The sequence below is a fragment of the Neomonachus schauinslandi genome, chromosome 1 (assembly GCF_002201575.2).
Source record: "Neomonachus schauinslandi chromosome 1, ASM220157v2, whole genome shotgun sequence".
NCBI lineage: Eukaryota > Metazoa > Chordata > Mammalia > Carnivora > Phocidae > Neomonachus > Neomonachus schauinslandi.
In genome coordinates this window covers 65,314,796-65,331,232 of record NC_058403.1, presented here as the reverse complement: position 1 = coordinate 65,331,232, position 16,437 = coordinate 65,314,796, and the positions used below count along the sequence as shown (strand labels likewise).

General features: G+C 35.1%; 1 protein-coding gene across 1 annotated transcript in view; it reads left to right on the top strand.

Annotated features, from left to right (window-relative positions):
• Positions 1–16,437, top strand: part of GOLGB1 (golgin B1) — a 100,100-nt gene that overhangs the window by 36,177 nt on the left and 47,486 nt on the right. Inside the window, exons 5-10 of the mRNA XM_044919752.1 lie at positions 473–601; positions 3,037–3,153; positions 5,371–5,493; positions 6,580–6,693; positions 8,308–8,710; positions 10,559–10,668. Coding sequence (XP_044775687.1) covers positions 473–601; positions 3,037–3,153; positions 5,371–5,493; positions 6,580–6,693; positions 8,308–8,710; positions 10,559–10,668 — 996 coding nt within the window. The remainder of the gene's footprint in view (positions 1–472; positions 602–3,036; positions 3,154–5,370; positions 5,494–6,579; positions 6,694–8,307; positions 8,711–10,558; positions 10,669–16,437) is intronic.

The window sequence follows — 16,437 nt, the reverse complement described above, 5'->3', positions numbered from 1 at the left end:
CTCCTCACTTAACAGCTCCTGTGCTTTCCTGAATTCTGTCCTCTGGTTCTTCAAGGCAGTGGGACTAAGTTTTCTATTAAGTTTTAGTCCTGTGTGGTGCTGACTGGTTTTGTCCTCAGACTAAAAACCATAAAAAAGGGAAACTTCATGTCATTTCTTCCAAGTATTGACTCCCTTCCAGTATCTTCCTGCTTTTGGTTGCCCTCTAGCATTTTCAAGTAGCTATTTTTCTATCTTGGCCGGAGTTGATAGCTGTTAATCTGAGGGAGGATGAATCTAATAGGAACTACTTGGCCATACTAAAATGGAAAACTCTTAAGATTTCTTCCTGGTTGTTAGGTCAGGTGTTATTTCTTGCTCCCATTTATAAAACTATAATCAAATGGTTATATAGGGCAAATTAGAACAAAAGATCGAATATGTGTTAATTATAGTTCTTTTAAATAAATGACCTTATCTCCTTCATTTTCAGCATGATAAGAGTTCTACAGAGGAAGAGACGGAAGTAGAAAAGATAAAACATAAACTCCAGGAGAAGGAGGAACTAATTAGCTGTTTGCAAGCCCAACTTTCCCAGGCACAGGCAGAGCAAACTACACAGGTAGGGGTGTTAAGTCACCTCATAGTCATTAGGTTGATGAATCACTAAGTCCCAATGGATTATTATATGACAAATGCATTTTTTAGATGGCCAACAGATAGTTATCTATGTATGTATCAGTTTACTTTATTTTCCCCTTTCCTCCTCTCAGCAACTTCCTTTCCTTCCTGCCTAAGTCTAGTAGTTGGTCTTTGCCATTCTTGGTTAATATTTGTGGATACCCAGTATACTCTTTTAATATATGGTTTCACATATTTTTATTTCAAAAGAGTTTTTCTTAAATTATATAGCTTGTGGTATTTGGTCTGTTTTCTTCTCTATGGACTTCTGTTATCTGTATGTTCCTTCTTTGATTATCTTTAATATTTGTCACTTACTCTCAATTCCTTTTTCTTTCTTTCTTCATTTTATAGTTTCTTCTTTTTGTTGTCCTTCACTTAAGGCATTCTGTTTGTGTTTGTTTACTTTTGTGTTCCCTCTTGTTTAGACTTCTTTTTCTGAAATTTTTTCTTATATATCAAATTTTCCCTAATTTCAGTCACCTCATTTCTGATTTTTCTGATTCTGATTATGCTGTTTTTCTGTGTCTTGTATAATTTTCTTTATTTGTTAACACCTTTTGAGATAGATTGCAGTTTTGATTTGTTTTTTGAACATGCCTCTGGTCTGTTATAATCACCTTTAAGCCTGTTGTTCTCCTTAGCTTTTGTTTTTATAGTAACTTTGTATGAAATTTGATCTTGATCCTTTTATATTCCTTATTTTTGTAGGCAATTAATTTTTCTAAACTTTTGGAAGGAGGCTTGGTTCAGGAAAACTTCTCTTTACTTAACAGACCTCTCTCTTTTGTTGTTTTTTTGTATTGTGTCCAAAGATTTGGCAGCTGGATTTCTGAGATTTCTTGGTTTTCTTCCTCCTGCCCTTCACTTTGGCCTATACCAACATTGTCCAATAGTAATATAATGTAAGCCACAGGTATAATTTAAAGTTTTGTAGCAGAAACAGGTAAAATTAATTTTAACAAGTATTTCATGTAGTCCAATATAGTCAAAATATACTTGTGAGATTAATAGAATAATTATTTTTGTGTTATTTTACTTTTTCTTTTTTTTTGCACTGTCTGAAATTTGGTGTGTATTTTTACATTATATCTCAATTTGGATTATTAAATTCTCATTGGAAATACTTCTTCTCTGTTTAGATTTCATAAAATTTCCAGTTGAGAAAATAGATTCATATACTCAAGTTCCAGACATATTTAAAAGCTTTCCAATAACTGAACCGAGGGCTGAAATATCATTTTTTAATGATCTACATAAGTATCAACTGTGATTCATGCTATCTGCATAAAGTATTCAGATAAATACATTATAGTGTTACATGAGTGTATAGGAAAAAATCATTCAAACTGAATGAATCCACTGACACTGACTAGGTAGGCAATGTGTTTATTGTAATACTAGGAACAGCATGCATTCTTGTTACTTGTATAACAATTTAAGAGTATTTGACATTATACAATAAAGTGAAATATAGTAGTATTTAATGGGAAAATAATTTATAGTTCAATTAATTACAATTAAGTAATATTAATAATTAAACTCCTCATTTGCATTAGGCATATTTCAAGCCCTCTGGAGCCACATGTGGCTAGTTGATAATGAATTATACAGCATGTGTATAGACCTTTTTCTTCTGTTTCTCTTACCTCTATTCTGCATAATTTTTATTTCACTCCTATAAGTTTCTTCTTATTTCTGGTCCATGTCTTAGAAGACAGCCCTGATGAGGCAGTTTTGAAAATTCAGAGGAACTAAGTTGTTGTAGCCTTTTAGTCCTTCTTACTGTGGACCCCTTGCATTTACCCAATATTGGAGAATGGGGAACCCCTGCCAATTTAAGCTGCTGTTCTAAGATTGGCCAGCCGTGCTTTCCAGTAAGAACTTGTTGGCTCTTTGGGGGTTTTCCTGTTCTCAAGGCCATTAATGTTGCTCTGTTGCTGCCTGCTTCCTCTTGCCTAGACTCTAATACCATGCAGGTCTTGTGCCTTTTGGTGGTTTGCTCTACCTGCTTGTATTTGGGGTTTGGGGGACTACCTTCCTAATTTTTTTTTTTTTTTTTACCTTCCTAATTTTATTATAAATATTGTCCATGGGGTTTTGGTTTTACTATTTAGTTGTATTGTCTGTTTCTATGTGAGGATTCAGAGAAGTTGAAAAAGTGCTGCTATTGCTTCTGTCTTCCTCTGACAAATAATTCTGATAATTACTTTTTAAAAACCTCAGCACATGCAGTTCCCTTTTGTGTTAAGTGCAAATTAGAAGGATATTGGTAGGTATTTTGGGCAGTTGAGAAACGGAGGTCAAAGAATTAGGAGTGCTAATTCTTTTGTTTAAATAAATATTTTTTCCCTTCTATGTCTTCAGTTTGATAAGAGTTCAACAGAGATGGAAGAATTTTTAACAATGAAGCAACAGCTCCAAGAGAAGGAGGAACTCATTAGCACTCTGAAAGCCCAGCTCAGCCAGACGCAGGCAGAGCAAGCTGCTCAGGTAGGTTGGAAGGTACCTCATAAGCATTAGAATAAAGAATCATGAAAGTCTAACGGTGACAAGCCAATTCAGACAGTCACTTTCTAAAACCTTAGTATATAAAAGTATAGTAGCTAGAATGTTATAGTAGGAATTAGGAGGGTGTAGTAGAAGAAGAAATTAGAAGTGTTATTTACCTTGATGAATTTGCCATAGCCTATTTTATGGCTGTTTCTTAGTCCTACAAGCCTGAAATTTGGTTTTAATAGCACACAGAAATTCAGTCTTTTAGGAATGGACTCACGTTGTTTGAAAGAGACTGGTAGATAAACCAAAAGAAATACAAATGATTAGGTCCATTCTTTCCCTATAGTAAAACCTTAATAGGAAGTTAAATTATAATCAGAAGATTAATTGTGAGCATATAATGAGAAAGTGGGATAGGTTACGTGATTCAATGTTAAATGGCACTAGTATGTAATATTCCTCATATTTATTTCTGATACCAGGATCAGGCTGTTTGGACTGGCATTCTCAACTCCTTCTGTCTGGCTATTTTTCTAAATTTCCAGTTTGACCGCCCACCTCTCTGTTTTTCCTTTGAGAATGCTTTTGACTTGTGAAACTTTTTTTCCCCTGAAGCATCTTTGCATGATAGCTATTCTTTTCCATTGAATGTTTCATTTTTTGATAACTTATGGTATTAGTGAGGTTTCCTGTCCACGGATGGCCTGCTGCTGTGTATACAGTTAAAATTGTATATCTTGAAATCCTTACTTTTACCTATTAGCTTTTATTGTGTTCTTTTTATGTGTAAGCACTATCTACAATGTATGATGGAGAAATGCAAAATGTGATTTTTACCGAGTGGCTTAAAACATGGAAAGCCAATAATATAAATATATTAACAGATCCATCATAATGCAGGCCATTCAGAATAAGTGAATAGTAAGCATCAGCACAAATGGAAAGTATTTTGAGAGGTGAAGGAGGTTACCATGAGTGTGACATCCAAGGAAGGTATATAGAAAAAATTAGGATTTAGGCAAAACTGTGATGGATAGATAATAATCTCAACAAGATAGTTGAAAGTATTCCATTTGTGGGAAATGGTCTCAGCAAGATCACAGAGAGAAAAAAGAATATGGCACATTTATAGGAAAGGATCTGTAGATGCATTTGGCTAATGAAGGACGCCAGTGCTTGTACACTTGCAACACAGGAGTCCAAATTCATAGTGACGTCAGAATTCAGATAATCAAAAAAATTATGTAGATTTTTTTCCTACGTAGAAGGAGAGCCGAGGTCAATTCAAGGTGTCACAAATTGAGAAATCAGCAATAGTTGAAGGACCAGTACAAAATGGGCAAGCTAAGACCAGGTCAGCATGCTCAACTACAGATCTTAAGGAAATAAATCAGCAGGCATTCATCTGCAGACACATACATCCTCAAAACAAAACTAAAACACTGATACTAAACAGCTCATGGTCAATTTATTTCCATTTTATTCTGTTAAGAGCCAGTTACAAGTGAGGGTGATCTAGAAACCTGCAAGTAATGACGGCTGAAAATAGCTGGGGGAGGTGGTGTGGGTTTGGAAATATACCAAGTTCTTTGGTAGAAGCAGTTCTTTGAAGATAAGACTAGCCTATATCCCTGATGAATATGGATAAAGGAATTCTCAGTAAAATACTAGCAGAACGAATCCAGCAATACATTAAAAAAAAAAAAATCATTCACCACAATCAAGTGGGATTTATTCCAGTTGTAGAGAATTTTGAATAAAAGATCTGTTAGTTTGAAGTTTGACTTATAGGGTATGATAATTTCACTGAAAGTTTTAGACCATGAGTGTGCTATTTATGTGCCTAAGATTTAAGAGAAATCTAATTTCACTTTGTAGTTTCAATATTCTAATCTCTGCAGAACTTTTGAAAGATATACCTCGCATCCAAGTATATACCTCTTGTATATTTAAACATTTCTAATAACCATACAAATATAATTTTTCATCAAAATTTATATTTGGGCTGATTTCTGAGTTTGATATATTTGGAAATTTGGAAATTCCTGTCAGGCCTCTCTTCCAACATTCTCATCCTTGACATTAAAAATTTAATTAAATTCTATTGTCTATCAGTTCTCAGTGTCCGTCTTTGGAGAATAGTGTGTGAGTTTTGTTCGTGCAATATTCGGGGAGTGTAACGTGTATAGTTTCTTTGGTGTGTGTCTTTAGTTGAGTTCCATGCAGCAGGTGGTCCGAGAGAAAGATGCCCGCTTTGAAACACAAGTTCGTCTTCATGAAGATGAGCTTCTTCAGTTAGTAACCCAGGCAGATGTGGAAACAGAGATGCAACAGGTGTGTTGCTAAAACTTAGTAGAATGACTGTCATTTGGTTAACATTTAATTAAATGATCACAGCCACTTTTTTACCTTTACATACTGCTTTCCACTTGGTCTTAGTGTGCTCCTTAATTGGCTTCTTTTTGATGATCTTGTGTTCTGTTGCATATTAATTATTTATTTTTTATTGTCCTTACCTTGCCTTTTATGCCTCTAACCAGGTTGTTGGTACTGAAAAGCTGAATTTAATTGGCAAATGTATTTGGTAGTCAGAAATTGGTTTCTCTTCAGTTTGCCAATTGTAGCTTCATTAAAGACCTGAGCCAAAGCTTCAAATCAATGAAGCCAGTTTTAAACTTTGAAAAAATTAAAGATGAAAAGGAGTGATTTTGAAACCATAGTCTTTTACTAAATTGATTATTCTTAAAAAAAAAAATAATAATTGAGTATATTTTGGAAATTGGCTTCATTGTTTTTATCATCTACTAACTGAAAGGTATTTGTTTTTATTTAGTGTGTACTTCAGTGTGGTAACCAAAAGTGCTCCAGTGGTATTTCATGGTTGATCCATTTAATTGTTTTTGAGTGAAAACTTCTTCCAAGTCCTAAGTAATCCTTCAGAATATACTTTTTGAAGTAGAATATTAATGTATACACGTATTATTGATTTATTTATCCAACAAATGTTTATCGAGTGCATGTCCAGTGCATGAAGCTAGAAGAGAAATGGTTCTTGCCTGCAGAGAATGTTCTTTTTGGTGAGTGAGATATACATGTACTTATGTTACTTAGGTGTAGGACATTGACTCTATAATTTTAAAAGCGGATGTATCATTTTCTCGATTATTGAAAAGACTCCCTAATTCAGGGGCTTGCTTGTGTCTCAGTTTAGCTGTTGTCAGTGTACCGGAGAAGGCATTTTTGGAGATTCTTTTTTGCTGCTGGTTGGGGAGCATGGCATGCTGGTGTCCCCACTCTTTAATCTGCCATCCTCAACATTCAAAAACCTTAAGTATACAAATCTACATGATCTTTTGAAAGGTAAACAGATAATGGTGCTCATTAGTTTAGCACATTGTATCTAAAACATTTCCTTCTCAGAAATTGAGGGTGCTGCAGAGGAAGCTTGAAGAGCATGAAGAAGCCTTATTGGGCCGTGCTCAGGTCGTGGGCTTGCTGCAACAGGAGCTGACAACCGCCGAACAGAAAAACCAGGTACTGCCTTGTGCGCTTTACTGCCTGCCTTGGGAGTAGAGTATTCATTTCCACTTTATTTTTATTTATTTATTTATTTATTTAGGGGTGGGGTGTGGGAAGGGGCAGAGGGAGAGAGAGAATCTTGAGCAGTCTCCACATCCAGGGCAGAGTTCGACACGGGGCCCCATCTCACACCCCTGAGATCATGATCTGAGCCGAAACCTAAGAGTCTGACTGAGCCACCCAGGTGTCCCCATTTCCACTTTAGTTTCCAGGCAGCATGTATAAAATCATTAGGTCTTCTGAGAATTGATGCCATTTATTCATTCTTTCAACAAATACCCTGTGCTTAAGTGGTGGTGATAACAATGATGAGCAAAACGGATAACGTTCCTTCTCTGATGAAGTTTGCATTTCATATCTTTCATTGTGGCTGTTTTTCTTTGTGCTTTTAGGTCTAGGACCCTAGTTTCTCTAGAATGTCATACTGTCCTCTAGTGAGTTTCCTTTGCTATCTCAAATGGTTCTTGTGCTTTAGGTACTATCCATTGTTTTGGTTGATTCTCTATTCTCTCTTGGCTTGAAGTAATTCACCATGCAATATTCTCCGAATCTAAAGTGATCAGACACTGATGTTCCAAAATCTTAAGGTCAAGTATCTCCTCCCAGGCTGTAACCCATCCTGTTACTCCCTTTCTCAGACTGTCCTGACCTTCATTCTCATTGAGATCCCTCAATCCTTTCACTTTGTTCCTCTGGTATGTTAGCTCCTTCTTGGGCTTTCTCCTTTCCCCGTGTGCTATTGCCCCATGTTTGACCATTTGGACTATTCTTTTATCAGCCCTTGGATTCCCCGTGTCCTTATCTTACCACATCCAAGGAGCCAAGTACTAATGTGGAATCAGTGCTACAGTCCACATTCTCTGCTTGTTCATCTGGGTGCTGCATGCTACTGGAGGAAGTCTGTCATCTCCTTCTAAATTTTCAACTCTCCTTGAGGGAGGACTTTCTTGCATAGAAGCATTTTCCCGTATCTCCCATCCTAATAAAACCTATATCCTGATCCCAAGCCCCCTGTCTCACTGTCATCACATAGTTGGGTTCAAATCTCAGTTGTGCCTCTTACTAGATAGTTACTATATAAATAGTTACAGCTATGTGACTTTTGCGAATTTCCCTTCTTTTCTGCTCCTGTTAATACCTTTTAAGTATCTCTCTCATGGCCTCTACCATTTTTGTATTATAATTATCTGGTTAAATGTGACTGTCCCACTGAACTCTGAGTTCCATGAGGGCAGGGACTCCATTCATTCATTCAGTATGTAGTGAGCACCAGGTACTCAATATGACATGTACTGTGCTAGGTGCTGGAGAACAATGATGATAAAGTCCCTTCCCTTATTGAACTTATTTTGTAATGGGAGAGACAGAAAGTAAGAGATAATGGCACAAGTAAATGTGTATGAGTATAAATTGTTAGAAGTATCAAGAAGCGAAAACAGGGTCTTATGAAATCGTAGGTTAGGTCCTGAGTGTCTAGCCCCATGCTTCACCTAGAAGAGGCATTTCACTATGCATATTGAAATGAAAGAATGAATTTATGGCTTATGAGGCTTTGCCTTTTTTTCTTAGATGCTCTCTCAGCAGTTACAGCAGATGGAAGCTGAGCATCATACTTTAAGGAACACTGTGGAAGCAGAAAGACAAGAGTCCAAGATTCTGATGGAAAAGATGCAACTTGAGGTGGCAGAGAGAAAATTATCCTTCCATAACCTGCAGGAAGAAATGCATCATCTTCTGGAACAGCTTGAGCAAGCAGGTCAAGCTCAGGCTGAACTACAGTCCCGGTACAGTGCTTTGGAACAGAAGCACAAAGCAGAAATGGAACAGAAGATCTCTCACATTTTGAGTCTTCAAAAGACTGAGCAAGAACTACACTCTGCCTGTGATGCTCTAAAGGAGGAAAATTCAAAGCTTGTCCAAGATAAGAGTGAACAGGCAGTTCATTCAGCCCAGGCCATTCAGCAACTGAAAGGTCAGTATTTGATTGTCTTTCAAGTCCTCTTCTCTAGCACCTGAGTAGCTCCTATTTCCAAATTTCTGGGATCTGTTAATGACATGATTTGCTCAAATCAATTGAATCAGTAGAAGAATTAAGAATTCATCTCTTCTGAATTCGTTGTCATTTCTCCAGTCTCTGGCTGAAGTTATAATCTGGCTTAATATTATAATTATCATTACGGTAATAAAAACTATTGATAGTGATGTGTTATATATTAAAAAGAATGCTATGTGAAACATGACTTCCGTCTGAAGGGTTCAGTGACTGAAATGAGTAGGATTTGAATTAATTTTTGGGAAACTCAGGCTAATTTGCAGTGACGTGGATAGAACTAGAGGGTATTCTGCTAAGCGAAATAAGTCAATCAGAGAAAGACAAGTATCATATGATCTCACTGATATGAGGAATTCTTAATCTCAGGAAACAAATAGGGTTGCTGGAGTGGTGGGGGGTGGTAGGGATGGGGTGGCTGGGTGACAGACATTGGGGAGGGTATGTGCTATGGTGAGCGCTGTGAATTGTGTAACACTGATGAATCACAGACCTCTGAAACAAATAATACATTATATGTTTAAAAAAGAAAAAGAAAAAAAGAAGATAGTAGGAAGGGAAAAATGAAGGGGGGAAATCGGACGGGGAGACAAACCATGAGAGACTATGGACTCTGAGAAACAAACTGAGGGTTTTAGAGGGGAGGGGGTGGGGGGATGGGTTAGCCTGGTGTTGGGTATTAAAGAGGGCACGTATTGCATGGAGCACTGGGTGTTATACGCAAACAAAGAATCATGGAACACTACATCAAAAACTAATGATGTAATGTATGGTGGCTAACAAAATAAAACAAAATTAATTAAAAAAAATATAAAAATGGAAAACTCAGGCTAGATCTCGGTGCATAGGTAGGGAGACTGAATTGCATGGCGTGATCCTTACTTCTAAAGATGGATCTGAATACTTTTCTTATAGGTGATAAGCTCTTTCTAAGGAAAACTTTTATCCTGTAAGAAGGTTTAGTGAAAACTTATTTTTTAAAAAAGTGTTATTATTAAAGTAATACAGGGGCACCTGGGTGGCTCAGTTGGTTAAGCATCTGATTCTTGGTTTTGACTCAGGTTCTGATCTCATGGGTTGTGGGATCGAGTCCCACATTGGGCTCCACGCTTAGTGTGGAAACCGCTTGGGATTTTCTCTCTCCTCTCCCTCTGACCCTCCCCCACCAGAGTGCACACACTTTCTCTCTTGCACTCTCTCTCTCTCTCAAATAAATAAATAAATCTTAAAAAATAAAGTAATACACGCCTCTAATTTAATTTAATTTTAAAAGAATATTTAAAGGAAAGATTTTAGAAAGACTTAAGTTTAAGATCTCTACTGAGGAACTGAACATTAACCAGAAAGCCTCCAGGGGTATTACATGGAAACAGTGTGTTACATGAGCACACTGTCCTCTTAACTGGACTATGTACATGTTTAGAGTTGTGCTATCTTATCTCAGTGGAATTCATAATGCTTCAGTGAAGAGTGAAGAAAATAAAATTTAAAAATACTAAAGGCATTTTCAAGGGGGAAAGGAAAAATGACTTTGTGAAAAATTCTAAGCCCATTTTATTTTACCTTTTAAGGAAGTGGTTTACTGAGATGCCCTTTGGTCCTTCAGAGCATTTAAACAGTTACAAACATGTTGTCATTGGTATCATAGTTTTAATTAAGATAACTGACCTAGAGTGAATAGCATGTGGTGTATCTCTAGAAGGTAATAGCTTACCAAGTTTCAGACTTGCAGCAGAGATCATTTCTCTTTACTTACTTTCTTTTCCTTAGATCAACTCCAGCAAAAATCCAAAGAAATTAGCCAATTTCTAAGCAGACCAACCTTGCAAAAACATGAAACAGGATCTCAGACTTCTCTCCCAGATACTGAGGATACACAGGTAATTAAGTGTATACTTCTAATGAATATGATGTTTGTCTTTACTGTATCATACTTGGGTGCTCTAATGGTCCAGAAAGTAATATAAGCTGTCTTTTATCCAGAAAATAATATAAGTCTTTTCTGCCTGATAAGATGCTTTTTTTGGAGTTGATTCCATTTGAAAGGAATGATGAAAAACATTAATTTAGTGTCTCAACAATGATTAATGAGAAAATAATAGATAACAAACACCCTGATCTCAGGAGCCTTTCTGATTCTAAGGTCTTAAAATTCTGTATTGAAAATAAATCATTGTTTTTGATTTTGTAATCCGTTTTCTCAGCTGAGAAGTCAATTTTGTTTTTGGTAGACTGAAATTTGATCAGCTTTAATGCACATAATTCAGTGTAACCAGACTTAAAAGTCTATTCTAGAAATCATAATCCTCCCATTAATTAATTAACAGTAAAAACTTTAATTACCAATTAGCTGTTGTTTGGCCGGTATATTCTCTTTGCCTTCTCTAAAAATCTCTATGGGAAGCTATATTATAATCACCAGAAGGCTGCTTATAGAGCATGATTATCAGAACAAGGAGAGTTAGTTTGATGATCTTAATTGGCTAGTGTCAAGCTGTGATAACTGGATTTATTCATCTCCATTATAAGATTATACCCTTCCAAACTGACAGACATTATGACCAGCAGAGTTCCATGGTCCCTGGGTAGTACTGTGCACTGATAAAAATTTTTGCTTCCTGGTTTCTAGAATGTAGGCTTTCTATTCTCTTCTATTCTCAAAATCACAACTTTTTTCTCCAGTGTTTAAGAACATTTTTCAGTAATTGCAAAAAAGTTGAAAGAATTTGTTACTGAACACCTATATACCCACCATCTAGATTCTGTCAACATTTTACTATATTTGCTTTATCAAATATTCATTTATCCATCCACCAATTCATCTTAATTTTTCATGTGTTTCACAGCAAGTTGTAGACATGAGTACCTTTTTCAGCATGCATATCATTGACTAAATTTTAATATTTATTAATAGTTCTTTTTCTTTGTAGTAATAAGTTTTATAGAACATGAAATGTATAAATATTAAGTGTACCGGTCATTGAGTTTTGTCAAATGCATACACCTGTGTTACTCAAATCCCTGTCAAGATATATCACTATCACCCTACAAAGTATCCTCATATCGTTTCACAGCCAATCACATCCTAACCTTCTAGGGCTGACCAGTGTTCTGTTTTTTCCACCATAGATTAATTTTGCCTGTTTTACAACATCATGTAAATGTAATCATGCAATATATATGCTCTTTTGTGTAAAGCTTCTTACACTCAGCATGTTTTGAGTTTCATCCAGATTGTTTCATATATCATAATATACTCTTTTATATTGCTGAGAAGTACTCCATTTTGTGAATATACTGCATTTTCTTTTTGCATTGTTGTGCTATAATTTCCTGTTGATGAATACCTGGGCTTTTTCATGTTTTGGCCATTATGAATTAAGCTGCTATAAACATACTTGTACAAGTATTTGTGTGGACATATGTTTTCATTTGTTTTCAGTAAATACTAGTTGAGGAATTGCTGGGCCATAGAGTATGTATTTAGCTTTATAAGAAACGGCCAGATCATTTCCCAAAGTCGTATTATTTTATATTCCCACCTAAGATATATGAGAATTATAATTGTTCCACATCTTCTCCAAGATTTGATATTGTCAGTTTAAAAAATTTTAGCCATTCTAATGGGTGCATGGTGGTATCTCATAGTTTTAATTTTCATTTCCCTGATGACAAATGATGTTAGACATTTTTTTCTTGAGATTCTTGGCCATTTGTATATATCTTCTTTTGATGGAGTGTCTTTTCAAGTCATTCCTCCACTTAAAAAATCAAGTTCTTTGTCTTTATTACCAAGTAGTAGGGATTCTTTATATATTCTGAATGCCAATTTATTTTCAGATCTTTTTGGTGACTGTTTTCTCCCACACTATAGCTTCCCTCCTATTCATGTTCTTCATGATGTCTTTTAATTAGCAGACATTTTATAATTTTGATGAAATCTATCATTTATCACTTTTTTTATGGATATCATTTTCTGTCTCCTAACTATGAAACCTTTGCTTAATGCCAAGTCATGAAGAATTTTCTCTTGTGTCCTTCCACAAGCTTTATGGTTTTAACTTTCCCAGTTAAGTCTCTGAACCTCACATAAATTTTTATGTGTGGTGTAAGGTAAGGGTCAAGGTTTATTTGGATTGTTGACAGTTTTTGGCTATTATAAATAAAGCTTCTGTGAATATTCTTTTACAAATATTTTTGTAGTAGAGACCTATGCTCTCTTTACTCTCAGTAAATATCTCGCGGTGGAATGCCTGGGTCATGTAGGTATTTGGGAGGTTTTAAGATACTGCCAGACTGTTTGCAAAGTGGTGTGTACCATTTTCCATTCCCACCATCAGTGTATGAGAGTTCCAGGGGTAAGCCTCGCTTGGTAATGATATATTATCCTTCTATTTTGTTGAATTACATTTGTTGAAATTTTGTTTTAAAGCTTTGCGTCGTGTGCATGAGGAATGTTTGTCTGTTGTAGTTTTTTGTAATTTCTTTATCTGGTTTTGCACTATGAGTAATGCTAGCCTTTTAGAATGAATTGGGAAGTATTCCTTCCTCTTCAGTTTTTTGGGGGAAGATTTTGTGTAGACTGGGTATTATATTTTCCTTAAATGCTTTGTGGAAATACACCAATGAAGCCATCTAGTCCTGGAGTTATCTTTGTGGGTGCATTTTTCTCTACTGATTCCATTTGTAGCTATATGGCTCTTCAGGTTATCTATTTCTTTTTTACTGAACTTTGGGGTTTTATATCTTTTAGGGAATTTGTCCATTTCATATAAAGTGTCAAATTTATAGGACTAAAGCTGTTCACAATAGTCCCTAATTATCCCTTTTGATATCTGTAGAACTATAATGATGTCAGCTCTCTTATTCCTGATATTTGTAATTTGTGTTTTCTTTCTTATACAGGTTAGACTGCCCAAAGGTTTACTAACTTTACTGATCTCAGAAAATCAGCTTTTGTTTCATTGATTCTCTTTTGTTTTCTGTTTTCTATTTTATTGATATCTACTTAATCTTTATTATGTCCTTTCTTTTGTTTACTTTGGATTTGATTTCCTCTTTTCTTAGCTTCTTAAGGTAGAGGCTGAGGCCACTGGTTTGAGAACTTTTGTACTTCTAACATAGGTGTTTTGTACTATAAATCTCTCCCTACAATCTGCTTTAGCATCTCCCACAAATTCTGTTATGTTTTCAATTTCACTTAGTTCAAAATACTAATTTCCTATTTGATTTCTTCTCTGCCTCGGGTTATTTAGTTTCCAGATATTTGGGGATGATGTGCTCAGAGCTCTTTCTATTTCTGATTTTTATTTTAATTCTATTGTGGTCAGAACATACTTTGTATAACTTGAATCTTTTAGAATTGATTGAGACTTTTATGGCCCAGAATATTGTCTATTTTGTCAAATGTTCCATGTGTACTTGAAAATAATGTATAGTTTGCTGTTATTGACTGGAGTATTCTATAAATGTCTATCATGTAAGGTTGGTTGATAGTATTATTCAAGTATACTATATTCTTGTTGCTTTTCTGCTTGTTCTCTCAATTATTGACTGGAGTATTAAGATCTCAGATTATAGTTGTGGATTTATCTATTTCTCCTTGTTCTATCAGGTTTTACATCATGTATTTTCAAGCTGTGTTACTATGGGCTTAAACATTTAGGATTTTTAGGTCTTAATTAAGTGACCCATTTATCATTATGAAATGACCTTCTTTATCCCTGGTGACATTTGTGACATTCTTTGCTTTGAAATGTCCTTTTGTTTTATATTAATATAGCTACTGGACTTTTTTTTTTTAAGATTTTATTTGTTTAATTGAGAGCGAGAGCGAGAGTGAGAGCGAGAGAGCGCACAAGCAGGGCAAGGGGCAAAGGGAGAAGCTGACTGAGCCAACCAGGCACCTGGCTTTTCTTTATACTGGTGTCAAAAGATATATTTTTTTTTCATTCTGTTACTTTTAACCTATTTGTATCTTTGTATTTAAAGTGCCTTGCTTGTATGCAGCACAGAATTTGAGCCTCCTTCTTATCCAGTATGTCAGTCTCTGCCTTGTAAACTGGAGTGTTCAGGCCCATTTACATGAATGTTACCGATATAATTTCAAAAGTCTCTCCCCTTGCTATTTGTTTTCTATTTTACCAATTGTTTTCTTACCTTTTTTTTTTTTTTTACTTTCTCTTCCTTTAAAAAATTAGGTTGAGTACTTTTTATGGTTTTGTTTTTCTCTTCTTACAGGTTATTAGCTATAATTCTTTGTTTTGTTATTCTAGTGGCCACATTGTGGATTACAGTCTCTATCTTTATCATAGTTTACCTTCACATAGTATTATGCTGCTTCCTGTATAGAATAAGAACTTTATACTCACATACTTGCATTTCTTCACTTCTGGGATTTATGTTATTATTGTTTTATTCACATATATATTATAAACAAAAAATGCAAAAATATAACATATATAAACAAATTGTTATGTAAATGTTTATTTATTCAATTATTTTTTAAAGACAGTTGAATAATAAAATATTTAACTATCACTGCAGTTACCATTTCTGGTACTTTTTATTCTTTAGGGTAGATCAGGGATTGGCAGTCTGTTTCTGAAAAGGGTCAAGTAGTGAATATTTTAGGCTTGTGAGCCATATAGTCTTTTTTGCAGCTCTTCAACTGCCATTATAAAGCAAGTGCAGACATAGAACAAAGGCAAACAAATGGTTGTGACTGACTTCCAGTAAAACTTTATTTCCAAAAATAGGTAGAAGGCCTCAAAGTTGGTGAACTCTGGTGTAGTTTCGTATTCCCATCTGGTATTGTTTTCTCTCTGCCTGAAGGACTTTCTTTAACTTGCGTGTGTGTGTGTGTGTGTGCATGTGAGTACACGTGCATGATTGTGCAGGTCCGCTGGTGATTTCTTAAAGCTCTTATATGTCTGAAGACATCTTTATCTCTCCATTGTTGTTGAAAGATATTTTTGCTAACTACAGAATTCTACATTGATAGTTGTTTTTCTTTCAGTGCTTCAAGGCTGTTACCCTACAGTCTTTTTTCTTGCATTTTTTTTTTTTTTGACAAGAAATTTGCTATTATCCTTGCCTTTTTTTTTTTTTTTTTTTTCCTGGCTGCTTTTAGGGTTTTATAGCTGGTTTTGAATACTTGGATTAGGCTGTACCTTAGTGTAGTTTTCTTCACGTTTCTTGTGCTTGGAGTTCATGGAGCCTTTTGAATCTTTGTGTTTATAGTTTTCATCAGTTTGGAAAATTTTCCACCATTAACTAGTCAAATAATGTTTTCTGATTCTCTCCCCTCCTTTGGGGAATCCATTCACACCTATATTAGATTACTTGAAGTTTTTCTAGAACCCACTGATGCCCTTTTAATGGTTTTGGATTTTTTTTCTTTTATTTTAGTTCATGTCTTCAAGTTCACTAATCTTTTCTTCCTTAATGTCCAATTTGTTGTTAATCCCATCTCATGTTTTATTTATCTGAAACATTATAATTTTCTTTTCTAGAAGTTTGCTTGGGCTTTTAAAATATATATTCTATGGTTTTATTTGATCTTTTTGCATATACAGAATGCAGTTAAAACTTTTTTAATGCCTTTCTTTCTTTCTTTCTTTCTTTCTTTCTTTCTTTCTTTCTTTCTT